The following is a 27,894-nucleotide window of genomic DNA, read 5'->3' as shown; positions in this document are numbered from 1 at the left end:
CCCTGGGATTTCTTTTCTTCACATATGGACTAGTTTATGAAGATTAAAACTTGTGACTTTACATCTCTAAACTGAAAGGCTCAGGACCACGAGAGGAAAGCAAGGGAAATATTTGGCCACCCCCATCAAAGCTTTCATCCTGCGAACTTACAGGGTCTCGATCTGCTCCTGGAGCTGAGGGATGTTGACTGGTTCCTCTCGCCGTTGCTGTGGGAACCCTGGGAGTTCATCGTGTGCCAGTTTCCTGACATAGACCGCTGGCACAAAGCCCTGGTGATCGTCAGCTTCAACCTTCCACCAGTCCTAAAGGGAGGACAAATTCCCACTCCTTCATTAATCCTTTGAAAAGCCGCAGGCCCTAGCGGCTTCAATTCTCACAACAGTCTTCAGAGAAAGGGACAGCTGGCTGATAAGAGCTAAGCATCACTCATTGATGCTGCATAAATGACATATTGAAAAGGGTTAACGAGGAGTAGCCGGCACTACAGAAGTCAGCCCTTGAACTAATTTGATATCTGAAGTCAGATGGGGACAGCACTCAAAAGCTAGTGAGGAATCACCTGGGCTTCTTGGGTGTGGCATTAACATTTCTCAATCTCACTGGATTCATTAATGTATATTCTTTCAGTGCCAGCACATGAATCACTGTGAGGTCCAGTTCCTTAGAGAAAATGCTATAAAATGTGATCCAAAGAGGAAGCAGGATTTTACTTAGAATTTTTTTCTTTTCTTTCCTTTCTTTTCTTTTCCTTTCCTTTCCTTTCCCTCTCTTTCTTTCTTTCTTTCTTTCTTCCTTCCTTCCTTCCTTTCTTTCTTTCTTTTTTGGATAAGAAAGCAACTTGCCTAAAGTATCCACATATCTTCAGGAAGAGTAACAAGATCAAAATTCATCTGTAAGTACTTTCAGAGATTAATTACATATTAAAATATTTTATAAGGAAACATTTTCTATAAAATTCCATTGTTTTAGCACTGGCATTATAAGCATATAAGAAATCAAGTTACAAAAAGATTTTTTTTCTTAAAAATGGTGTATCTCTGTGTTGCTCAAACTTTTGTGCTCAAGTGAACCTTCTGCTTCAGTCCACCAAGACACCGGGACTAAGATATTCATTTTCTTCTACCAGGTTTCTCCTGATTCTAAAAATTAATTTCATTCACTATAAATCCTGGCATAGAAGAGTAATAAGCAAGGAATGGGGAAGAAAAGGACAAGTTAGTTCCATAAATCCATTATTCATAGTTTGTCAAATCTTACATATCTTTAAATTAACTCCCTACCTTTTTGATTCATTGTTTCATTAATACCAAAATTTAGATTAGAACTTGAAAAGTGCCCAAAGATCTGTCTGTCTATCTATCTATCTACCAACCCATCCATTTATCTTATTTTAAGAAAAATGTTACTTAAAGAGTATTTAAGAGAACAAGGATTAAATGTTGAGCATTAAAAACATTTATCTGAGCTTGAGGGTGGTAGTACACACCTTTAATCCTAGCATTTGGAAGGTAGAGGCAGATGGACTGATCTCTGTGAGTTCAAGGCCAGCCTGATCTACAAAGTGAAGTTCCAGATAGGACAGCCAGGTCTACACAGAGAAACCTTGTCTTGAAATCTAAACCGACCAAACAAGCAAATAAATACCCAAACCAAAACAACAAAAAAGTTATACAAAAACATCTATCTGGTAAAGTCAGAAGAGAGCTGTTGAAGAGCTGTGTTGTGGACAGTAAGAGAGTTCAAGGGAAAATCACCTTGTTGATGGAACTGAGCAGAGTTAAGACATCATTCTTCTTCATGCTGACCTCTCTACGGCTGCGAGCCTCAAAGTCATACAGAGCTATGACCCTAGCTTCTCGACCAGCCTCATCCACTGGTGCTGCCTGTTGTTGCTGGGAGAAAATAAACAAATCAGATGTCAGTTGTACCCTGAAAGTCTTTCCAAGTAGAGCTCACCATTGGTGCACAGTTCCCAGGGCCTTGGCTGGAGGTCTGATATGGATGCTATGTCAGACAGTGGCGATCCTCCAGGATGCTGTGCCAGAAGAACCTATCAGAGACCTGGCAGATTGGAAAGTATGGGCATGGCCAACAGCACATGCAGATACTATCAGAAGCATTTAGTGTTCCAAGGTATTGTTCTTTAGTGGGAAGGGTAATATACTTCTCTGTGAAGATTCAAATGGACCACACTTGTCAACATTTCAGGAACCAGAGCACATGAGGTTGGCCATCTGTTGTCACTTTCTCCTTTCTCCGGACCTCAAATAACAAGTTTTCTCATCTGAGTTCTCTTTAATTCATTTTGTTAAGGGATTGTGAAATTAGTACTTTAGAGACTTACAACCTATAGCACAGAAGAAACAACTGAATTCAAACAACTGTGAGCATACTACTAAGATGCATTTCTCTTTAAAGAAATCACTCTGTTCTGGGATAAGCATTCTTTTTTTAAGTTCTGTAAAGTTTTGTTTTTGTTTTCAAAGTACACACCATTCAGGTACAGAAGATGAAACCTTCTCTTCTGCCTCTCACTTATGCCTGTCACATGTTGTATTGCTTCTCGACCTATGATGCATCAGTTTGGCTGTGTCCAGGGACCCGCTGGGCACAGCCTGATACAGAGACAAACAGGCATTCTGTGAGCCTCTGTTGACTTGCCATGCTTAGTCTGTTCTAGACTGAGCATGGGGATTCTTAATTGCTTATTAGAATGATTCCTTAAATAGAAAAAGACATATCATCTTTTGCTTCTTCCCCTGTACACAAGATACTTTATCACTTACTTAATTTCAATGTAATCATTCTTGATCACCCACTTCTCATCCTTCCAACACTCTCAGCCAAACAGGTTTCTGATTTCCCAAATATACTTGGTTGTTCTGTGCTGCGGCCCATCTGTTTCCATGGATTGTGGGCTTTTAAAATGCACTTTTTATGTCTTTATTATGAAATTGTTTCTCTTTTCTGACATTCATTTCAGAAGGAAAGAAATTTCTTTTTATAGTGGTCCCATTTTCTTCTTATACATGCGTTACATAGGCATTTAAAAATATTTCTAGCCCTGTAAGCAACTAATTTTCTGACATGATTATTTTAATCGAAACCTGTATATCTCTGTTTGATGAATCCTGATGTTTTCATAACAGCCAAGTCACAAAGCAAAGAAATTAAAAGGATAAAAATATGAAAAGTATGGATGTAAGAGGGAAGAAATAACAAGGAGAAAATAAAAAAGCCCAAAAGTATCTTTTAAAAAAACCCTAATGTTTATTGAAAATTTATTCTGGCATACACCATTGAAGATGCTACAAAGAGTTTAGCATTCTTACCTAAAAATTAATAAGAGAAATAGTATTTTCATGGCACTTGGTTTCTAGTTTGTGCATACACACACACACACACACACACACACACACACACCACACACACACACACACACACACCACACACACACACACACACACACACCACACACACACACACACACACACACACACACACACACACACACACACAGAGAGAGAGAGAGAGAGAGAGAGAGAGAGAGAGAGAGAGAGAGAGAGAGAGCAGGAACAGAATTCCTTTGCACCTATACTAAGAAGTGGGACTACTGTCAGAACCCCATCCTTCTCACCTGGCAGGCTTCTGCCTGATCCCTCAGAGCCTTTATGCTGTTTCCAAATGCGTTGAGGTCCACCAGGAAGGCCTCATGCTTTTTGAGAAGGGCCTGGATTTATGGATAGAAAGATGATTAGAGGAAATATGAGAGCCACGACAGGAATACCAGGGAGAAGCTTCAGCTACCATTGCTAATGAATTATATGAATGTGCTAAATCCCTGTAAGAGTCATTTATATCTATATCAGAAAATTTCTTTTTCTACTTCATTTGTAGAACTCAAGGAAATTTCAGTAAACAAATAAAAAACAATTGGATTTTATTTCCTCAAATCAAAATTCACTTAGCTTTATATACATTTTAATCAAGACATATAGTTGTGAGAGGGTGCTACTGTTAACTATCCTACTTTGTAGGATTGATTTCTGAAAAACTTAAGATGCACATTATTTCTAAAGCTAATGAAATCTAAAAAGGTTTTCTATATTACACTGAACAAAACATAATAGTGGCTGTAAGTGGGGTTGAAAGCAATTATGATCCTTAAGATTCTTTGTATTGTCCACATGTCTGTCTCATTTTTTTCAATAAAGAAATTCAAATGCCCATTTTGAAGGGTTGGTTGTCTTATGAAAGTTCAGAGCAATTCTGAGAAACTGAGAATAGTCCTAATAACAATAGATCTTTGACCAGAGATGTTGGAATTAGGTTCTTTTTATAGGATCTATGGAATTCTGTGAGATTAGAAAAAAATGTGATGCTCCTTTTGGATTTCTGTTAATGTTGGGGATATCATAGCAGATCAAGGAGCAAACAGCCACTGTTGAAACACTAGATGACCTATTCTTTGATGGACTTTGGTAAATATTCACAGGATCATGGTCATTCCATTCCACCTTACCCCAGCTGCTTCTTCATCAGCTCCATAATTTTTGTTGTCTACAATGGGTTCTTTCTCTTTAATCCATGCTTCTGCTTCGTGCAGATCTGCCAGGTACTGTTGGAGCTGGACATTGGCCTTAAGGTCATTCTCCCGTCTAATAGCACGAGCACGGAGAGACTCCATATTTTTGTTCAAGCTCTCAACCCTAGATGCTATGTCTTCTGAAGCGAAGTGTCCTATGGAGTAGGTATGGACATAGTAAGTATGATACTCATTCATAGCTCTATCACGTTCTAGTCTTCACCACACCTCAGAGAAAAACAAGAGACAAGATGATGATGCCAAATTTAGCTGGGAATACAACATAGGTCTCTGGGAAGTGGACTGTCCTAAATGAAATTAAGAAGCAATAGGTGGGGGATAGATGTATATATGTGATGGTGAGTGAATTGATATGAGCTAAGAACTATAGGCATGAAAAAATTTGTTTCTTCTCTAGATTAGCAGAAGGACCAGCAGATCTCCATTCTCCCTTAGAGCTAGAAATTGGAATGAAATGGGAAGTATAATGATTTTCAGAGCTTTAATAAAAGGAAAGGAAAAGAAAAAAAAAGATGAGACACATCCTAATGATGGTGCAGCTTATGTTACAGTTCAGAGGATCATTGCTAGGAGACTAAGCTACATCTGAGTTGATGAGATAGAGAATGGGAAAGTCAAGACAACTAGAACTTGTGAAGCAGAGAACATAAGAGACAGGTCCTTCACAGAGCTGGAGCTTCAGAGACATTCACTGAGGTCCCTTAGGACATCTAACTGGTGAGGCATATGTAAACATGCAAAGAGATGGTGAGAGAATGTGTGCAGGAAGTCATCCCATAATCCTTGTGGTTCATCTAAATCTGCAGGTACTAAAATTATCTAAATTTCTGCCCCAAAGTCTGTCATGATGATGTTTCAGCCAAATTACACCTACCTTCCTCCACCATTTTGTTTCCCCTCTCTGTTATGGTTTGAATCCGTGGTTCATGGCTGGCAATGTCTGCCAAAATGACTTCATGTCTGTTTAGAAGATTCTTGGCTGCAACCAAGTCCTTGCCTACAGAGAAAAACAATTCAAAGTTTGTGATTATCTTTATGGATGGAACTTGCTTATTAAATATGTTTCACTTGTTGCCCGATATTAATGTCACACAAATAATAGCCACTGAGGACTTCATCCATCTTTACTCTCCTTGCATCTTCATCATGCTTACCCTGTCTAACTTTCAGATTCTTTCTCTTGTAATTTGTACCATCATATCTCTCCAGACACTCTCAATGTTACTTCAACAAGAATCAGAGTTTTCTATGATGTTTTATTGTAGACAAGTATCTCTATGGCCTTAGTAAATATATATGCTCTTAGTAAATATAGATAAAGTTATACAATATTTGTATGTGTTTTTCCTGTACATTAAGACAATACCACTATGATGAAATTTATACTTATGGACTAATAAGTTATGGACTATAATTATGGACTACTAATTGACTAAAAAGTACAAGACAATTGTATATCCACACCACACTTTTAAATCTTTGTAGTAGGCCACATAGTTCTAAAAGGATCACCAATAATCCAGACAAATATACTTGATACCTTAAACATTAACTGTTGCTTCTCAGTGAAGAAGCTTTAGGAAAATAAATTGTAGCTGCGTACTCCAAAAGCTAAGCACTTCATATGTTCCTAGAGGCATGAATAGCCATTGTTCACGGCTATTTTATAAAGAAAATATATTGGCACGATTTTGAAATATGTAAATATTTATGGCACTCAGGATAAAATTTCATGGGTCAGGGGTGGAGAAGCTGAAAAAAAAAACTTGTTTCCCTCACTGTTGTATCCTAGTTCTCTTGATCTGGGGAGCTTGGTCCTTTCCTAACTGCTCAGTATGATTGTACTGCACTGACCAAGATGAGTGGAAGCTGCTGAGGGCTCAGTCTCCTGGATCCAGGCCTCCTCATCTTCTGAGTCTCTGCAAATCTGCTGTAGCTTGAGTAGGTCAATGAGTTTCTTCTTCCGAGTGGCCAGTGGCTCTTTCAGAGCCTCAAAACGAGAAAGCAAGGATTCTTGCCTTGCACATATATTCTCAGAGTCAGGATGTCCTATTTCTTCAAAATGTGCAGCCATGTCTGTGAGGGTGTCCACTTGATCCTGAGGGAGAAAGACAATGTGCATTAGGAAATTATATAATTTATTAGAAATGGATGAAATTTTCATGTGCTGAAAAGTGGAGGCCCTGTTACTTTTATTTTTCTCTGTGATTCTTTACAAATGTAACCATATATTATGTGTAATATAAAGTCACTTTATATTTATGAATTTTAATATTTTTAAAAGGATTGATAAGATAGTATGAGTGCAAAATACCAGAACAGGAAGCTCTTACGCTATAAGTGATCACGTCAAGACAAACTAATTTGAAATGAGCTACAAATGATAAATAAGGAGTAAGTGGTAAGACTGTCTATAAAGGCCTAGGATTCAGACTCCAAATGGTACGATACTCAAAAGAGTCAACAAGTTCTTCCATTAGTCATCAGTTTCCAGAGAAACATGCTCAGAAAAATGACAGGACTTGGGAAATATTGGGAAGAGGCAATTTGCCAACTAAATTTTCCTTTGGTTTCCTGATCACCTGAGAGGAATACTAATAATGACAGATTGTGAGTATGCACAGAGTATATGTACAGTTTCCTTCAATAGGCAAAATGTTGAAAGCAAACCTGGCGAGCAAGCACAGCTGACTCTAGGAGGCCATGTTTTCTCAGTAGATTCTGCACATCGGCCAGACCTTTCCCATAATCCTCAGAGGCAACCTGCCGCTCCACCTCCTCCAGCCAGCGCTTCAGGTCTTCCGCATTGTTCTCAAATTGTAGCAGCTGGTTGGCTTCATACAGCTGCGTCCCTTGGTAGAATAATAAAGAATGAATAGAAGACATTGAGAGTTCTGGAAGTTCTCTGCACCCTGTAGTATCTCGTTCCTCAACTTAAGGAATATATTTGGATATTCCAATGAGGAAAAAAAGAGAATCATCTCACGTCCCAGTACAGAAGAAGCCACCCTAAGTTAGTAGATTTCTGGTAGCATTTGGTTTTAAATACAGAGATGTTATCAAAACACAAACACTAAGCTGCATTCTCTGGTGAAATGTGTTTCTACTCGTGAGTTGTCAGTTCCTTTGGATATTTTCAAATGCCATTTGGTATTTATTCTCCAGACTCTACTTTGGATGAGATTCAAATACAAACATCACATTTGCTAAACTTCGGAGCTAGCTAAGTGTGAAATCTTAGGTGGTTTCGAATACGGTTAGCTTTACTACTAGTGACCATCTGTCATCACAAACCATGACTCATTATTTTATCTTCAAATGCCTTGATAATTCCTATTATATTTGGCTAATTCTTTATTCTATAACTTCATAGCCTTTTGCATTATTATTCTTTAAAACAATTTGTCTTCTGCTGTGGAAAGTAGCCGTGACGTCTTACTGTTAAAGACTGTATTTTTCCCCTAAGCCCTAAATCAGGAAGATATTTAAAAAACCCAATGTGACATCCCATTTTTATACCCACGTCAGAATACCATCAAAAGATGAGAGTTATAACAGAGTATATACCAAAACAGAAAATATCATTTGTAAAAATTAATGATGAACAAGTGACTAATTTCTAAATATAAGGGACAAGATAAAACATAAGTGAGGGTATATATCTTTGAAAACTTACAACATATTCTGATCACATTCTAGATACATAAAAAAAATCAAACCTTATAAGAACAAAAATCATAGGATCATCCTGTGTGATACTAACAATCTTTTCATTTCTAAAGTCATTTAAAAAAGACTTATGAATTTTATTTTTGTGAGTACACTGTAGCTGTCTTCAGACATACCAGAAGAGGGAATTGGATCCCATTATAAATGGATTGTGAGACAACATGTGTTTTCTAGGAATTGAACTAAGGACTTCTGGAAGAGTAGTCAATGCCTTTAAACTGCTGAGCCATCTTTCTAGCCCCCATTTCTAAACCCTTAATGTCAAGTGTAATGCTTAATAGTATGTATGACCCATTTATATATCTAGTTTACAGAACCAAAATATGTAATAAAAGAACTCAAGCATATTAGATTTAGGTACAATGCCAATATTGAATTTGTGGCCTTCAATAGTTCATTTACTTAAAATATCTAGGAGAAAATTGAAGACAAAAAAGAAGTTTCAACAAAAAAATGTAAATAAAGAAAATATTTAAAGGATTAAATACATAATGTGTTAAATTTAGACTAGATTTTAAGTGTTGATGACCAGATGACACAGGGAAACAAACATCTAGGGTCCCATTGCAAACAGTTCACCAAATAACATGATAAAGGTAGAAAAAGTAGACTTGTGAATTTATGAATCAAAACCTCTGCTTCTAACCTTTTTGTGCTGTTGCTTCCAGCAACTCCTTCCAGAGGTTGGCGACCTCGCTCATGCGAGCAGCCACAGCATCAGAGGCATAGTGATCATTCTCAATCATGTCCTGGCCAGTTCTCTCCAGGTTGTTGAGCATAATCTCATTTGCTGCCAATTCCTCTTCAAAGTCCTGTTGCTTCTGAACCCGGCTCTTCAAGTTCTGTACATCCTGAGAGAGGATGGGAAAATCAGGGAAATCATTCTTTGAAGAAGGAAGGACAGAAAATCGAGGGCAACCAAAGCTAGATGATGAGAATCTATATAGAAAAATCAAACTGGAACTGAGCTGAAAGCATCTCTCCATGCTGGCTATTGTTCATAGTCTTAGAAGGTAACATCAGTCTAGTAGAGAGGAGACAGCAAGAGTCCTACCCAGCTATGAATTCAACTATCTCTAACACTAACCTACAAGACAAAATGTGCCTTCTGCTGTAAGAGTGGTAGGACTGCCATAAGCACAAACAACCGCTATACTTAGATTTGAAGCTTATTTTTTGAGAGGAAATTCCCATTTGGTGCTGTAAAGCTAGTCAATAGCCCATGGCCAAGCAGTTCTCAGTCCCTAGGGGTAAACCTACTACTCTTATAAAAATGTTTATGGTGTGAAGCCGCCTTATTAATATTTGTGTTTATTCCTATAAGCAAATGTTACTCCCAGATGTAATCAGAGAAGCATATCTTTCAATGAATGATGGTGAATGCAGAGACGCATAGCTGCTGAAGGAAACCTGAAGGAAGAGAGTCGAAAACTTAGTCCTGAACAGCATTTAAGGATCAGGGACCATCACAGACAGGAGATAAGAAGGAATAGCAGACCCAAAGAATAGGGGGAAGGGGTGTGAAATGCTGGGCATGACACAGCCAATGCATTCAGGATCTCATAGCAGCTGTGACTGCTTGCAATGGGTTGGATTAGAGTAGGCACCTGCAGTGCCCATGTAAGGAAGTCTCAAAAGAAAAGAAACACAATGAAGGGAATACAAATATAAAATTCTTTCCCATTGCTTGGGAAAATTCATGTGGCAATTTCTCCTGTATGCAGGGCAGAATGGCTGAGCCCTCCAGCATGAGGTCAGGAAGATTATTTGAAAATGATCCTCATTAAAGCATGAAACAGTAGTCAGTGCTGCTGTGAGACATAAAAATTATTTTTCCATTTCTTTTTTTGATGTATTTATTTTATTTATACAAATACACTGTCACTCTGTTCAGACACACCAGAAGAGGGCAACAGATCCCATTACAGATGGTTGTGAGCCACCATGTTGTTACTGAGAACTGAACTCAGGATCTTTGGAAGAACAGTCAGTGCTCTTAACCACTAAGCCATTATCCAACCCTTATTTTCCATTTCTTTCTCAGTACATATACAACCCATCAATTTGCATTTTAGAGTTCTGTTTATTCTGTATACATTAAAACTGTTATTCCTACCTATAGAAAATGAAAACATGTGCTCTATACTTCTGTAAGGTAAAGTATTCATAATTCTCTAAAGTATGAACAAAAATGTAAGAGGTATACATTTATGAATCAAGCACATATATATATATATATATGCAGATACTTTTAATACTAGCCTAAGAATTGAAAGACTAATTTGAGCTTTGACTATCAATGGGAATAATTAGAAACTGTATACATGTGTGTGCATGCACTATTACTATTATTATTTACACAAAATATTCATTGGTATACTGTATAAAAGAGAAATTAGTGACTCCCAACAACTTTCACAGTCAGAAACTAAAAAAGTACAGGGCAAAGATCCTAGACCCAGGTTGCGCTTTAGGGTCTATATGCTTTCAACCTGTGTGGGTAAAATGATTGAAACAACTCAGTAACTCTGGACCTGTTCCAATTCAGAAGCTAGTGTCTTCTTTCATAAAATAGACTTGTTCCCTTCAAGCTGTAATGCTGAGGAAGTAAGTCTACATAATGCAAATGTTTAAGTTACTTAGAAGTTTACTTCAGCTTTAAAATTTTGAATATACTATTTGAATCAGCGCTTTTCCTGATACTGGTATAACAATTACAAAGGCATAGAGGAGAACAAGGTATAGTGTTGGTGCATACCTTTAATTCCAGCTACTCAGGAAGCTGAGGTAGGGGAATTTTGTGTTCTAGCCATGGTAGGAGAACATAAAAAGTATCTGTCTTAAGGTAAGACAAATTAGAGAAGTGTTTAGAGAAGCAGAAGGAGTACGAGAAGACAATAATAGCAAATAAAAAGAGATCTCTGCTTCTCTCATTCTGTTAAGGACACTAGAAAGTGGTCCAGTTGAGTGGGGATAAAGAATTGGGTATTGGAAAGCCAACTGCCAATGAGTATAAACAGGTTGAACAATGCTGCATACCTTGTAATCTTCATCATCAGCTAACTTCTTCTTCTTATTGATCCAGGTTTTTAGGTCATCTGAGTCTTGATACAGTTGTTGGAGAAGTTGTGAATCTACCAACAATTTTCTTCTGGTGGCAGCCCTTTCACGCAGGGCATCACGTCTGGCCAGGAGCTGTAACACACACACACACAGAGAGAGAGAGAGAGAGAGAGAGAGAGAGAGAGAGAGAGAGAGAGAGAGAGAGAGAACCATTAAACTGTGAATACACTTATGGCCAACAAAAGGAAATATAGGTAGTTGAGATCACTGCCCAATGTGGACATCTTTCCCCAGTGCTTTTCCTGATACTGATGCACAGGCCATAAGTTGGTCAGTTTTAGTCAACATGTAAAAACTAGAGTCATTTGGGAGGATCAAACTTCAAATCACTTCAATTCCATAAGACTGACCTGTGGGGATGTTTGGGGGAACATTTTCTTGATTAATGATTCATGTCAGATGAACCACTGAGGGTAGCAGGGTCAGGTAGTGTAAGCCATGAGGGTCAAGTTAGTAAGCAGCATCCCTCTACGGTCTCTGCTTCAGTTCCTGAAGCCAGGCTTCTGACTTGGTTTTCCTTTATAAAAACTTATGCACTGAAAGCTAAACAATCCCTTTCCTCCCCCAAGTTGTTTCTCGTCAGCGTTTCATCACACCAACAGAAAAGGACAGGCGGATAGAGGCTCTGGCCTTGGCATACCCCATCACGGATAGCAGCAATGTTCTCGGAGTCATAGTGGTCATTGTCTATGAGCTTGGTCGCAGTCTCATCCAAGGTCTGAAAAAAACATCACACCGACTTTTTCTTGGCAAAAGTGAATGAGTGGCCCTAGCTTGGATATATCCTTACAGTAAAGAGTATCAATGTACAAGTTCAACAGCTTGAAGGTTAGGAGGCCTAGATCCTGCTTAGAGGTTCTGATAAATCTGCACTTCAAAGTGTATACTCATGTATACTTCATGACTGCCTTTTCTGCAATATATATATATTTTCAGTCTAGGTCACCGAACAAGAATTCAGATGTCACAATGAGTAAACACAGGAGAAGTGTGATCAAGGATTAAGTCCAATCTCTCTTTCTTACAGCTCTTCTGTCCATCCCATCCAGTGCTCTATCATGTGCACCAGCAACTGCATCTCTGTCTCCAGATAGACAGAGTGTAATACAGATGTGAGTCTTTAGCCATACTCACTCATCAGTCCCACAAATTGCTAAATCTCTCAATGGATTTATTAGCTGGGATAGGAAAATTATAAAAAATATATAAAAACACAGTAAGTTACTCTAATTTCAGCTTTTTACCAGTATGAATCTAATACAAGTATATGAATTAATAAGGTATCACCTTATGTGTGATATTAATTAATAGGGGAGGTTTGGAATCAACTGTGTTCTGTACTAGTGTTGGTGATGATGTGTATGTATGTGTGAGTGTGTGTGTGTGTGTCTGTGTGTCTGTGTGTGTGTGTGTCTGTGTGTGTGTGTGTGTGTGTTTAATATCCTAGGAAACAACCAAAGATAGACAGTGTATTGAATTCCTGACGTATCATGTTCTTGAAAGTTCTTCTCATAAGGTGATACATTTTATAGAATATCATAACAATTACCAAAGAAAAGCTTCATAATAGTATTAGATAGAAAATTAAACAATAAAAATGCAGCTATGTTATGAAGAAAAATATTCCTTCAGAGAAAATGATTTATTTAACATGTAAATTTTGAGAGGAATGTGCAGTAAAGTATTATTGAAAAGGAAAAAACCACATTTTGAACATTTAATTGATGATTTTAAATTAAATCTAGCACTTTATTTATAATTCAAAATACATAATATAAAGTACATACTTCATTAAAACAATGTCTTGCTACCTTTCTGAATATATTTTTAGATCAAGTAATTTATTGTTAAAATGCATATTTTTATGCCGTTAATATTTTCCCCAAAGGATAAATTTTGATTTGGTTTTCACTTTCACACTATGTAAACATTCTCTGTGGTTACAGAATCAACCATAGTGTTTTAAGACATGTAAGTAAATATTATCAACAACAAACAAAGCAGTAGCAATTTACAGGGAACTGTCTCTATACTAGGTCTTATAGTCACAGGATGACTCTCTTTAGAAGCATATATAGAAACAGTGCATGCAATTAAGAAATAAGAACCATTGCTTACTATAATCTTTTCTTCCTGGGCAGTGAATGCTTCTTCAAAGTCATCATGCTTCTGAAGAAGGGCTTCCACGCTACCCACTGAGTTTCCCAGGTCTTCATTTTCCAGAAAAGCCTGTAGAAGACAGAAAGACACATGTCAGGTTTCCTCACTGGCAAGACATTTTCTTCTTGGAGCATCTCTGAGACAAGAACAAAAGATGAAGCCTAGGAAATGAATAGCAAGGTGAGCATTTGAACAAATAAAGAGATTATGTAGAAATTAACTTCAAATAACATGAGTTTAGACCCCCAGCCTTTAATGCTTGCACACAACTTTTAACCTTTATCTCTGGGTCTAGCTACATAAAATTCTCTCAGCTAATTATTACTCAGAGTTCTCAAAACTACCTCAAGAAAACTACTTTAGCCTTAGAAGTCTTTCATTAACCTGGACTTTTCATGCTTTTCTTCCTGAACCCTCACAAATTTAACACATTTGATTATTCTTTAATTGTAGTCAAAATCTCTGTGCCACATGCTTAGATGTAGATTTGGAGATAGTGTGACTAGGTGGACCAGACTGGTTTCAAACTCCTGACCCTCCTGCACATTCAGCATCCTGAGTGTTGAAATTGCAGGTGCACGCACCAAGTCCAGCTTGTACTTAAATGTTTTTCTAAGCCTTTACACATAAGGGATTTTAGCAAGCTCATCTTTCCCCTATTTGCCGTTGATTATCCTCCAGCTTCTGATACATGCTTCTCCTAGAGAAATGACATCAAGGATGCTAATAGTAGTCAAGATAGTGAAGAATTGATATCTGAAGACTGGCCAGGTGCCTCCTGTTACCTCTTGTCTGCTCATCCAACTATCCACTTGTTCGCTGTCTCGGTAGAAGAGGTGGAAATCCAGACTCTGGCGGTACTGATGCTGACACTTGTTCCAGAGTTCCCGCAGGGCAGCCCAGTCATGGGCAAGTATTGTCATCTTAAGAAAGAAAGGGACATTGTATCAGAAAAATTAATTAATAAATTTTATCTTACATTTACCCATCAGCTAATACATCAAATGCCATGTGAGAGATCAAAAGTCAGTAAGAAATGAGCTATTCTCTGAAAGTCCCAACATTTAAACAAGTAAGTGCAGTGTAGGAAAAATAGGATAAATGCCAAAAAAGAGATATACATGCTTTATATGTAGAAAAAAGGAAGAAAAAATTAATTCAGGTAGGAAGAGATAGGGGCTGAAAATACAGGAAGTATAAGGACTATTGCACTAAGAAATGTACAGAGCTAGTGAAGAGCATCAGGGATGAAGAAAAATATCAGACCATAAGTTAATTGTACTGCTAGGACATGGGCATTTAGGTTATACATTGCAATTTGGAGAAAAATGTAGTGCCTACAATGGGTGGACATTTAATAATTTCCTCATCAGTGGTGAAAAAATAAGCTTAATTTGAGGTTGTATAGAGGACAGCAGAAATGATATAGATGCACATCGTTGGACTATACACTGGACTGGAGCCAAAGTTTATCAAGGTATCAAGGTACATGTATCAGTGAACTAGTCATAAAGAGGTGAGGGCAAGTTTGTAATAAAATAAAGCAATGGGGGCAAGATGGTATAATGGTTTCACATTAGATGGAAGTCAGAGAATTGAAGAAGCAAGAGCCATTGCTTGCCTTGTGAAAGTTTCAAGTGATTTAGCTTCACCAAGCAGATGTATGCCAGACATGACACACCATTAACAGGTTTAGATGTCTCCTGACCCCCTTCCAAACACAGATTATCATACGAGCACATGGTAGATGAGAGCTGGATATCTTACTGAACATTCACTTGTTGTGCGAAAGCAGCTTACCTTCTCTCGAATTTCATCCGAGGCTTCGTGATTGCCATCCAGCAGATCTTGACCAGTTGCCTCAGCAGTTTGAAATCGATCATCATAGGAGTCAATCTCATGCTGTGATCATAAAACAGGACACCTCAAATGCAGCAAGAAACTTCCTAGATTGGTCAACATTGAACAAAATCCCATCCTACCTTCTTTATCCTGCCAGGGAAGCCTTTGCTCCTTACCTTATGCTGCTGGTGCCTGGCTAGCAGGGCTTCCCCACTGGCCACATCTGTTGGCAGCTCATCAGCATTGATCAGAGCTGTCTTTTCCTCCATCCAGCCTGTGAGCTCATCATAGTCAGATAAGAACCGATGGTACCTGTGGGACAAATAAGGTAAAACACAGGAATGAGAAACCTGGTTTGAAAGGACTATGAACAAAGGGTTATGAGTGGGATAAACTATGACATGCAAGGTTAAACTTGTCCTCCACTTTCTCTTCAGAGGAATAGGTTATGACGCCTTTCTAAACAAAGTTGTATGCCCTAGAGTAGGGGTGTGTGTGTGTGTGTGTGTGTGTGTGTGTGTGTGTGTGTGTATCACCTTAAGGTCACACCTACCTCAGAGTAAAGTCTCATGATGCAGCCAGAAAATAGACTCATGCCATGCAAGTATTAGAGTGGAGGTAGTGTTGGAATTTCCCTAAGTATGTTGGCTAATATTTACTCTATTAGTCAAGAATGTTGGTAATCTAGTCAAAGAGTTAACTATCCATCATTTGGTTATATTAACAGGGTGAGTACTATTTTCTCTCTCTGGATGGTAGGATTACTAACTCTAAGAGTTACTGACTCTCAAAACAAACCCCTGTCATCACAGATTTTTTTTATAACTTTTAACAAGACAATTCTAGGCCTATTTTGACTCTCTTTTGCTTGAAACCTTATTTACAACTTTGGCTGGAGTCAAGACTTTCCAGTTTTCTAGGCTACACTATAATATTTAACAATTGCCTAGACAGGTAAGATAAAGGGATATGGTTGAGTGGTGTGTGTGGCACTGAGTATTACACCAGTCTGCAAAAGAACTTCATCTGGCAAATTAAAATTTCATTTGCTTCTACAGAGCAGGCAGGAGAGCTGAAGTTTTTTTCAACTTTTTTTCTGCTTTGCCCCCCCCCCCAAAGAGACTAAACAATATGCACACGTTCTGACCCATAAGAAGCCTTCAGCTTTGCATATCTGTTAGTGGCCAAGGCGCGGATGCGTTCCCAGTTGGAGACTAGATCCATTTTCATCTGCTGGATCTGAGGTGCATCTGCAGAGTGGGAAACCATCAGCTTGTCTGCTTTAGCACAAAGCTCCTTCACCTTCGGAATAAGAAAGAAACTTACTAAAAATTCTAGCAGTCTGACTCCTGGCAGATTTCTAGGAGAGACTGTAATAAAAAAATCATATAAACAGTAATAATTGATAAGTATATTTATATTAACACACTTGGCTATGACAAAATATTCCTTTAATGAAAATTTTAAAATCCTTATGATCCATCACTATGTTTAGTCTTTTACAAGCATTTTCTTATTTTATGTTGCTCAATTAATAATATCATGAGAAACTCTTTTCTTTCTTGCTGTATAAAGAAATGCTTCTTATTCTCATCCCTTATGAATGGTCACAGAGAAGTACTGTTTCATTTATTCAGTCAGCCGGCTCTCGTCTGAAACAAGATTTGAAACAGTTTATCCTGCACCACCTGTCTCTCTTTGTCCCTGTAGATGTCATCACACAGGATATCTTTGATCAAACAAGAAAACCACACAATTCCTTTAGAGCTTCATGCCTGAGATGATATAGCAAAATGTAAATATTAGTGACTCTCCACATGTCACCGTTCTTTCTTTCATTATTCTCAAACATACTCAGAAATTGAGAGTTTCTTTATTATAACACATTAAATCCTATAATTTTAGCATTTATTAAAGGAAAAATAGTAAGAACGAATTAATAATAAAGAATGAAAAGTGGAACGGTGGAAATGATCACACAGACAGGTCTTTATTCAAAACAGGTAGTGGTGATCTTTCTTTACCCTGCCCCTTCATCGGAAACATACAAGTAGCCACCTAATTATAAGTAAAGTTGTGAACCGAAGAATTATATTAAGTTTGATTACCAAAATTACTGGGTTAATAAATCCATCACTTATTATAGCACCTCTATGGGTATCACTGAGAACCGAGTGTTTTCAGAGACAATTGGAGCACTAAGTAATTAGTTAATCAATCCCTTAATGGATTTATAATCTGGTATTAGAATGGTGGGTGGAAGGTAAGAGGCTGGGTCTAGTTGCAGGAAGCAGGACACTGGGGACATTTCTTTGGAGCTCCATTTTACTGTATGCCTTTCTTGTATTCCTCTCTCTACTTAAGAATGAATGAAGCAGGCATCAAGCAAACAACTATCCTCCACCACATTTTTCCATCACCATGATGTTCCTCCAAAGCACATGAGGCCAAGAAATGATGGTCTGAAATCTCTAAAATTGTTAGACAAAACAAGTGTGTCTACTTTTAAATAGTTTCTGCTGGACATTTATCAGTAACAGAGGAAGAAAGAAAACATGGGTATTGTCCAGGAGTAGAGTACTGCTCTGAGATTTGGTGTGTCTGTGTCTATGCCTTAGACGTAAAGCAAGTGCATTTTAGCTTTTAGTTGGGAGCTGAATGATAGGTTTAGATTTTAAAGTCTCCCAGTTTATTATGAAAGAAGAAAATTCCTCCCTGATTTTTGGTGTGAAGAACAAAATCCAGGATCCAACTGCAACAGAAAAAAATGTGCTCAGAGGGAAAACTCTAGTTCCAAGGTGTATTCCAGAGAGAAGATCAAACCATCTTTGGATGTATTTTTTGTAGTTGTAAAAGAGCATACAAAATATATCATATGTGTATGCAACTTCATTTCAATAAGAACTGTGCAGCACCAGTGAACAAATATGGATTAGAATGAGGAGGCATATTACGGTGCCACAGAAGAATCTTTCCTTTATAGAAAGCCATGAACTCACTACATCTTCTTGAGGATATTCTAGGCAGGAGGATGAACACATAACTTTTATATGCCAGGGGAAGCTTACCTTGTCATCCATGACAGCAAGATTCCTCTCGAGCCTCTTGTGACTGTGAAACAGAGCCTCGGAACTAACAAGATCTTTGCCATAGTCCTCAGAGGTGAGTAGAGGCTCCTTCTCCTCCATCCACTGGATGGCTTCATTGACATCCCTAGCAGACAAAGTCATGAGCATCAATAAACTAAGATGGCAGACATTGCAAACAGACCCACAACCCTTACAATAGGACCAACTTAATTCCCTCAAGTAGCAACGACTCTCCTTTTTACCAAACTAGCACAAAGTAACTGAAAACATTCTTGCGTGTCAGAATTTTTCCACTGAGATGTTCTACTGCAAAGGTTCTTGACTTTTGAGCTTGCAGAGACAGTTCTCATATATGACATGTGAGAAGTTATTCATGAATACCAGTCTTGCCCTCAAACTCATCTAATTCTTATACCCCCTTTACTTCTTCAGAGCCAATTCAATTCAGAAGTGCTACGCTTTAATTTTCTTTTTTCTTTTCTTATCTTTTTTTATCAATAGAAGTCTGTGAACAGTGGCTAAGTCCACACATTTTGTTATCTTCACCCATGATCTTCTACTACTGGAATGCCTAGGATTATAGTCTTTTTGCCTCTACTTCCCTACTTTAGGTGGTGATGTGGATCAGAGGCCAGGCCTCCAGTATATTAGGTCAGCCATCTACATACTGTGCTATAATTTCAGTACCATACCTTTTAAAGCGCTGGAGGTCTGCAGCATTTGATAGACTTTCTCGTCTCTTGAGAGCCAGGCTCCAGAGACGATCCCAGGCAGCATTGACTTCATCTTGTTTTGCCTTTATCTCAGGCAACTTAGGGTGTTGCTCCTAAGGAAGGAAATCAGCAAAGGTGCTGTCATACCACAAGTTAACTTAACAGTGAACTTTATACCTGACACTTTGTCACCATGGCAGATAACAAAGCATGGCTTCTCAAGCAATGGTAAAACACAAAAACAAAGTCTTTGCTGTCTTTACCAAGGCCCCCAAAGAGTGAAGTTATCTTATTCCCTTACCCTCACTAAGCCACCAAACAACCGCAGCCATGTACAAAATCAGATGACATCAGAACAGCCCAGCCAAGCATCTCAATAGATGAACCAGAGTCGTGAACAAAACTATACTAATTCTACATTTTGTGGTAGTAAAAGTAAAGATAAAAAGTGTTGGAACTATTGAAGAAACAGCCTTGAAAAAGTTGGCAAACAGTGATTTCTTTCATTTTTCTTTAGTTTCTATTCATCCTGAATTCTTGCTTCTACTAATATGGCTATTAACAGATTCACTAGAGAGCCGAGAGCACAAGAAAACCGAAATATGATGCACAATAAAGGTATCTTTTGAGCTTTATGTATTTCAGTACATATACTCTATTATACTTTATTACACATACATGTATCAATTCATAACTATTATATAACTCCGATCATACACACACACACACACACGACATCACACACACACACACACACACACACACACACAATCAATTGTCCCAATTTTCTCCTGTATATTAGAGTATTTAGTCTCAGTAAATCCTTGCTAACTCAGACATTGAAAATTTATATAAGCATTGCTTTAAGTAAATGATAGTGCTTCTCCATTTCTTTCACAATCTTATAAAATATTATGTAATAGTATATATAATATATTTATATATACATACATATAGATATAGATTGAGAGTCAAACATTTTTTATAAATTCTATGCTATTTTGTGCTTGTATCTTCCACAAGAAGTGCATAAAAACAACAATCAATAAAATTTATAGTACAGAAATTACCTGTGATACTTGTAGATTTAATTTTCTCTAATTATCTCTCTTTTAAGCATGTACACACACACAAACACACACTCCCAACACACACACACACACACACACACACACACACACACACACATAGCCATTTTCATGGACCAGAAAGGGGAGAGTGGAACCAGAAGAGGAAAGAAAGTTGCTCACAGCAAGTTACTACATAGATTTGCATCCCTCCACTCTTTTAAAATGTCCCATCCCCATTATACCCCACCTTCTAGTGGCCAGGAAGGAGTTCTGTAAGCTCAGAATCCTTTCTCTGCCATACCTCTTTTGTCTCCATCTCACCTGGGCACACTCATTAGCATATTGGTTCACTCTGTCCACTTTTCCTTTCCGAGCTGTCAGTTCTTCCTGGAATTCTTCAAACTTCTTATGCAGGACCTCTGTTCGTTCCCAGTCATCTCCCAGCTCCACTAATGTCACTATAGCTTCCTGTAATCATGAAAAAGTTCAGAGTCACCAGTAAAAAAAAAATCAATATTTTTTCAAACCAAAAACTCCAAGGCCCTGTTATATTCTCATGATAACTCATATGGGGACCCTTCCAGAGAAAAGCCAAAAGTAGGAGTGTGTTTTGGGATGACAGCTTAGTCTGGGGATCGATGTACTTTGAGAGAATTCCTTGGTGAAATCAAGGGGTTGCAGGGAGAACGTCCAGAGGTTCCTTCTATGTTTTAGAAGATGAGGGAACAATTCCTCCTACTCTACCTGCCTCCTTTTGAATCAAGCATGTCTAATAAAGTGTTGCACTGAGCTCTTGTATGTGTAAGACAAGTACTCTGACTGTGAAACTATACTTGAAGTATTTGGAGAAATTTTTAAAAGCCATAGTTGTATTTACTGAGAAACAAGAGTTGGAAGTTATTTCAGATAAGACCCAAAGGATATGAGAAAACATCATGGGAAGAGAAGGGAATTGGGCCTAGATCATGTTTGGTGTTAGTCTAGTCTTTGCTATGACCACAGTCACAGATTTAGTCTTATTCCTTACAACAATCTTCAGAATACTTGCAAATCTTTGCCAAAATTCACCTTTCCCCCAAAGAACGAAGTCTAGGAACAGATTTCCCAACTACTCAAGACTGCCAGAGTAGGTTGTAGAAAGTTTCTATGGTGCGGTTGGGATGGAGCCATCAGAATACCCCATAAGCATGTGCGCCTGTACCTTCTCTTTGACCCACTCCAAGATGTCTTCACACTCCTGACAGTACTGATAGAACTTCAGTGCCCTCAGCAGGACGTCACTTTTCTCTTGGGTCAACTCCAACAGCAGATCCCACAAGTGGCGAAGTTCCTTCAGATGCGTCTTTAAGGGAGAGAAAAAGAATGGTTAGGCTAGCAAATAGTTCAATGGCTGGTTGATACTCATGAGAGTCCTCCCTTTTTCTGAAGAGAAAGGGAGGAGGACTAGATGATCTGGGTAGTTATGAAGAAGGACTGGGAAGAGAGGAGGGAGGGGAAACTGTGGCAAGGATAAAAATAAATTAATTAATTAATAAAAATTCAGTCCTCCCCTTCATTCCTGTACTAATTGCTCAACAAAAGAAAAAATAAATGAAATGAGAAATAAAGTCTCAACTGAGAGAAAAATATATATGAAAATAGTTACTAAGATAAATGAAATGTAATCTTCCATGACAGAAAATTTGTTAAAATGTCTTGATGTTTCAAAGAACAGAAATATACAAGTTATAAGATGGCAAAGGGGGAGAAAACGAGACATTGGTAGAAGGATTCGTGGTAGAGTGTTCATTTTGACTGAGCCTTAAGAAGGGAAAGCTTTCTGATGGGTAGATGATAGGCAGCGAGTGTTCTAAGCATAGCATACCACCAAACAACTTTGCTTGAGTAACTGGAAAGCACATTAAAAATCAAAGAATATTTTGCTGCTGTATAGTTTGACAAAATGGAGAGGCGGTGAGTGCCAGATTAGACCAGAACGTCATATCCCACCAATCATGTGACACTGGTGAGCACTATGCCATCCCTTAAAGAATAGTGTATCTTCCTATTAAAAAATGGGGTTCAGAGCTAAACAAAGAATTCACAGCTGAGGAATGCTGAATGGCTGGGAAACACCTAAAGAAATGTTCAATATCTTTAGTCATAAGGGAAATGCAAATCAAAACAACCCTGAGATTCCACTTCACACCAGTGAGAATGGCTAAGATCAAAAACTCAGGTGACAGCAGATGCTGGCGAGGATGCGGAGAAAGAGGAACACTCCTCCATTGTTGGTGGGATTGCAGACTGATACAACCATTCTGGAAATCAGTCTGGAGGTTCCTCAGAAAATTGGTCATTGAACTGCCTGAGGATCCAGCTATACCTCTCTTGGGCATATACCCAAAAGATGCCCCAACATATAAAAAAGACACGTGCTCCACTATGTTCATCGCAGCCTTATTTATAATAGCCAGAAGCTGGAAAGAACCCAGATGCCCTTCAACAGAGGAATGGATACAGAAAATGTGGTACATCTACACAATGGAGTACAACTCAGCTATCAAAAGCAATGACTTGATGAAATTGATAGGAAATGGAAATATCATCCTGAGTGAGGTAACCCAATCACAGAAAAACACACATGGTATGCACTCATTGAGAAGTGGATATTAGCCCAAACGCTTGAATTACCCTAGATGGACAGAACACATGAAACTCAAGAAGGATGATCAAAATGCGAATGCTTCACTCCTTCTTTAAAAGGGGAACAAGAATACCCTTGGCAGGGAATAGGGAGGCAAAGTTTAGAACAGAGGCAGAAGGACACCCATTCAGAGCCTGCCCCACATGTGGCCCATACATATACAGCCGCGCAATTAGACAAGATGGATGAAGCAAAGAAGTGCAGACCGACAGGAGCTGGATGTAGATGGCTCCCGAGAGACACAGCCAGAATACAGCAAATACAGAGGCGAATGCCAGCAGCAAACCACTGAACTGAGAACGGGAACCCGGTTGAAGGAATCAGAGAAAGGACTGAAAGAGCTTGAAGGGGCTGGAGACCCCATATGAACAACAATGCCAAGCAACCAGAGCTTCCAGGGACTAAGCCACTAACCCGAAGACTATACATGGACTGACCCTGGGCTCCAACCTCATAGGTAGCAATGAATAGCCTAGTAAGAGTACCAGTGAAAGGGGAAGCCCTTGGTCCTGCCAAGACTGAACCTCCAGTGAACATGATTGTTGCGGGGAGGACGTAATGGGGGGAAGATGTGGAGGGGAACACCCATATAGAAGGGGAGGGGAAGGGGAATAACAACCAAAATGTAAATAATACTCAAGTTAATAAAGATTTTAAAAAAAAGAATCGTGTATTTTCAACACTTTGCTCACATTTCTCTGAACCCTTCTATGGTATCCAACACAGCCTTAATGGTGGTAACAGTTGTTTTAAACACTGTTCACACATTTCTATTTTTTTTTTTTTTGCGTTAAGGTTTTAGAAAGCAACATCTAACAATGCAGCTATAGTGGTTTGAATAGTAATGTACCCCGTAGACTCATGTGTTTGAATGTTTGACTCAAAGAGAGTAGCACTGCTAGGAGGGGTGGTCTTGTTAGAAAGGTGTGGTCTTGTTGGAAGAAGTGTATCACTGTGGGAGCAGGCTTTGAGATCTCCTATGCTCACATAGTCTCCTACTGCATGCAGATCAAGATGTAGAGCGCTAGGTTCTTCCAGCGCCATATCTGCATGTACGCTGCCATGCTTCGCTGCCTGCTTCCTATCATCAGGATTGACTAACACTCTAAACTGTAAACCAGCTACAATTAAATGCTTACTTTATAAGAATTGCCTTGGACATTGTTTTTATTCTCTTCACAGAAATAAAACCTTAAAACAGTAGCTCAGTTAGACTTGAACTCAGTACGGCCACTATTCTAGCAATCTCCATCTCTTCACTCTGGGATTATGGGCATGCATCCTCATATCTAGTTTTAAATATTTTAATTCATACAAGAGTTTACACAGAGCACTATAGTATAAAAATTCCTTCAATTTTAAACAAGTGGAAAAGACACAAGGTTTTCTTACTTGTTGAAAAAAGTAAGAAAAAATTCTTTCTTGATCCTATCTTGTTACCATTCACATGGGCTAGAATGTTTATGCTGTAAATAGAAAGACAATCCTCAATTGTAAGTTATGCAATATAAATTGGTTTTATAGTTTAAGACTACATAAGCTGAAAATTTTACTCATATAACAGGGAGAATATATGAATTAGAAAGTAACCGTGACATTAAGAATAAGTACAGTGGTTAATGGTTGTTGAAATGACTGAGATTTTCAAGTCTAGTCATCAAAGGGCATTTTTCCAAAGTTGTTAGATTTTAGGGCTTTTTTTTCTTTTTCTTTCTTTCTTTCTTCTTTCTTTTGTAAGTAGAAGGAAAGTATGGAAAAGCATGTCATCAGAAACGGGGAGTGTTGTGTGGACAAAAACAAACAAACCAAGACTTCACTGTCAAAGAGGAAGATTTCAAAAGAGATTGAAATGAATAGACATCACTTTGAAGTCAGAATTAATAATTAATATAAGATTCTTTAGAACAATTTCATCTGAGAAACATGGGATGGGTTGAAGATAGCATGATCATGACATAAGGATACTTATAAGGGCTGCTCAGTGCTATTTCCATACCACGGTTCTTCCCCACCCATGAAACACAAGAGTGTGCTATCATTTTGCCTGCCTCAATTTGAATAGAGAACAAGAGCTTTCAGTCCTTGTTCTAAAGCAGCTACATTGAGCTTTATCTGGCCTAACCCATCCAAACCCTGATAACACAATCAGCAACTAGGATTGAGATTCTAGCGTCCATTTACCTTGGTGGCTTCATGGGCAAAATGATCTTCTGCAAATCGAGCCTCCCTGATTTCCTCCAGCTCAGGAAGCACTCTTGATTTGGCTTGCACCTCTGATACAAAGGATTCGTGCTTCTGATATTTCCCCTGCAGTTTAGGAATCAGAGTTTATGAGTAATGAAATGAAGTCTTATAGGAACAAATACTATTTTGTTCTTCCTCTCAATTCTAAGCAGACTCCCTGCTCTTCTACATTTCCTCAAAGATTTCCCTTAGCCATAGCAGAAACAGACAAGTGGTTACTCAAGGAAAACAAATGAGCATGGCTTCTTGAGACAAAAGTCATAAATCCAGACTTTTCTGTTGGCGCTTCCTTTGGGAAAGAATAAATAAAATAATATTCTACTCAAGGCTCCACAGGTTCCTATGTGAATAAAACCACATAATGCATAGTGTCCTTTTCCTTCCAAAGGTTAATGCTGAGTTGTGGCCCATACATATACAGCCACCCAATTAGACAAGATGGATGAAGCAAAGAAGTGCAGACCGACAGGAGCCGGATGTAAATCTCTCCTGAGAGACACAGCCAGAATACAGCAAATACAGAGGCGAATGCCAGCAGCAAACCACTGAACTGAGAATAGGTCCACTATTGAAGGAATCAGAGAAAGAACTGGAAGAGCTTGAAGGGGCTCGAGACCCCAAAAGTACAACAATGCCAAGCAACCAGAGCTTCCAGGAACTAAGCCACTACCTAAAGACTATACATGGACTGACCCTGGACTCTGACCCCATAGGTAGCAATGAATATCCTAGTAAGAGCACCAGTGGAAGGGGAAGCCCTGGGTCCTGCTAAGACTGAACCCCCAGTGAACTAGTCTATGGGGGGAGGGCGGCAATGGGGGGAGGGTTGGGAGGGGAATACCCATAAGGAAGGGGAGGGGGGAGGGGGATGTTTGCCGGAAACCGGGAAAGGGAATAACACTCGAAATGTATATAAGAAATACTCAAGTTAAAAAAAAAAAGAAGTACAATGAAGAAAATGAATTATTTGTTTAAAGTTCATAATGAGCTCTGTTCTTGTCAAATGTGAATTTTGACACATACATCACACATCACCCAGATTTTGCTCCATTCTTGTTGGCTCAAAAATGATTACTCCTTATGCTATGCAATATGCCATCAGATGTAGAACTTTCTACTAAAATTCTTGTCCTATAGACTTTTATTTGAAATTAACAGCAGCTATAAAAATATTTTGAGAGAAGCTCAAAATGTACATCCAGCTGAACAGAATAGACAACAGTGGCTTTAGAAGCAGTGATAAGTTTTACTATTTATGTTTAAAAATCAATTGCTTTATCATTAATATCACAATATAGAAATCACAAGTTATGTCAAAGTTTCTTGAACTTTCAGCCACTATTTTGTCTAATAAGCTATCATAAAATAAAGTCTCCGATGAGTTTTATTTGCAGATAAGGCTCTGAAAGTTAAGAAATGGAAAGCAGAGATCACTTAAAGGCACAACTTGTATCTCTATTAGATAGTCTAATCTTTCTGTGGAATCTACATATTAATTATAAGAATGTGAGTTCTGAATGAAACTTCAATATGATACAGTATGATTCTGTATTTTCAAATACCGATATACAGTCATTTTTTTTTCTTTCTTCTAGCTCATCTTTCTAATCTTGTAAAGAACAAGCAACTTTAGCCTTTTTCTTAACTGAATTTGTAAACTTCCCTTTTTACCATCTGGCTTTGTTCTGTAATAGAATCGAGCAGTGCTCACATCCACCCTTCAACATTACCGTAAAGAAAAGCCCATTTCAATCTCTAGAGAACCTAGGGTCAGGTCTGAGGACATTGGTGGCACTGAGTTACCTGTATATTTGTGGGTTCATATGTCTTATCTTTTGTAATTTCAAGCTTCTCCATGATCCACTTCTCCAGGTCGTCTGCATCTCTCCTGAAAACTTGATAGTGATAAGATTCCTCAAGCTTCTGACCCCTCTCGGCCACGCGCTCCTTGAACCTCTGGTATTGGTCTAACACCTCCTGCCTCCTGTGCTGGATTTCTTCTGCTGTTTCTAGAACCTTTGGTCCACTGCTTTCAACAGCCTATAAGTTAAAAAGTCTCTTCATGTTTTGAAATATTACATTCTGTACCCCAAAATACATATGAGTGTAGTTATTATGTTAATTAAAACTATACAATAAATAAATAAATAATGCCTGTACTTGTTGCTAGTTCTCATATAAGAATGCTATCTCTCTTGTATATCCCAAGGCATTCATCCCATACACATTCAGTCTATGTGTACAAGTTGTTACACCTAGTAATACATACAGTTTATGGGTGCTATAATGTAACTGTATAATTTTAAACTATAAATAACTATTTTTTAGATCAATAGTTCTTAATCATCCAAAATATTCTATAGAAAGAACAAATTTTGACTGCTGAAGCAATATCACAACATGTCAGATAGACAATAAAAAAAAATGCTATTTTTTTCCAAAGGCTAAACGACATTGATAAGTGCTGGTCATCTGTAAATTTAGGGAATAGTGAGAATGGTTTGTAATTATTTTAGTGAATCAATCACACACACAAACTTGAGTACTTTTCTTCTTAACTAAAAGTCTAGATCATGTACTATATACTTACTTGACTTAAAAAAGAAAATACTAAAATAAAATCTGAATTTA

The 27,894-nt window shown here is 38.2% G+C and overlaps 1 protein-coding gene across 2 annotated transcripts in view; it reads right to left on the bottom strand.

The window, feature by feature from the left end:
• Spta1 (spectrin, alpha, erythrocytic 1) overlaps positions 1 to 27,894 on the bottom strand; it is a 71,650-nt gene that overhangs the window by 42,940 nt on the left and 816 nt on the right. For both annotated transcript variants that reach the window (XR_015635136.1, NM_001011908.4), the window contains 21 exon segments: positions 27,067 to 27,303; positions 25,201 to 25,326; positions 21,535 to 21,675; positions 20,655 to 20,801; positions 19,243 to 19,376; positions 18,530 to 18,674; positions 16,609 to 16,763; positions 15,638 to 15,773; positions 15,420 to 15,521; positions 14,405 to 14,542; positions 13,578 to 13,688; positions 12,100 to 12,177; positions 11,376 to 11,531; positions 8,983 to 9,187; positions 7,278 to 7,459; positions 6,462 to 6,705; positions 5,482 to 5,604; positions 4,524 to 4,741; positions 3,639 to 3,731; positions 1,756 to 1,893; positions 152 to 303 (listed from right to left, as the gene is read on the bottom strand). Coding sequence is in view for 1 of the 2 variants with exons in the window: in NM_001011908.4 (NP_001011908.3) it covers positions 152 to 303; positions 1,756 to 1,893; positions 3,639 to 3,731; positions 4,524 to 4,741; positions 5,482 to 5,604; positions 6,462 to 6,705; positions 7,278 to 7,459; positions 8,983 to 9,187; positions 11,376 to 11,531; positions 12,100 to 12,177; positions 13,578 to 13,688; positions 14,405 to 14,542; positions 15,420 to 15,521; positions 15,638 to 15,773; positions 16,609 to 16,763; positions 18,530 to 18,674; positions 19,243 to 19,376; positions 20,655 to 20,801; positions 21,535 to 21,675; positions 25,201 to 25,326; positions 27,067 to 27,303 (3,161 nt within the window). In the remaining variant the exon portion in view is untranslated.

The sequence above is a fragment of the Rattus norvegicus genome, chromosome 13 (assembly GCF_021556685.1).
Source record: "Rattus norvegicus strain SHRSP/BbbUtx chromosome 13, alternate assembly SHRSP_T2T, whole genome shotgun sequence".
Taxonomy (NCBI): Eukaryota; Metazoa; Chordata; class Mammalia; order Rodentia; family Muridae; genus Rattus; species Rattus norvegicus.
The sequence above is the reverse complement of the archived record's forward strand: the minus strand, read 5'-3'. Positions and strand labels throughout refer to the sequence as shown.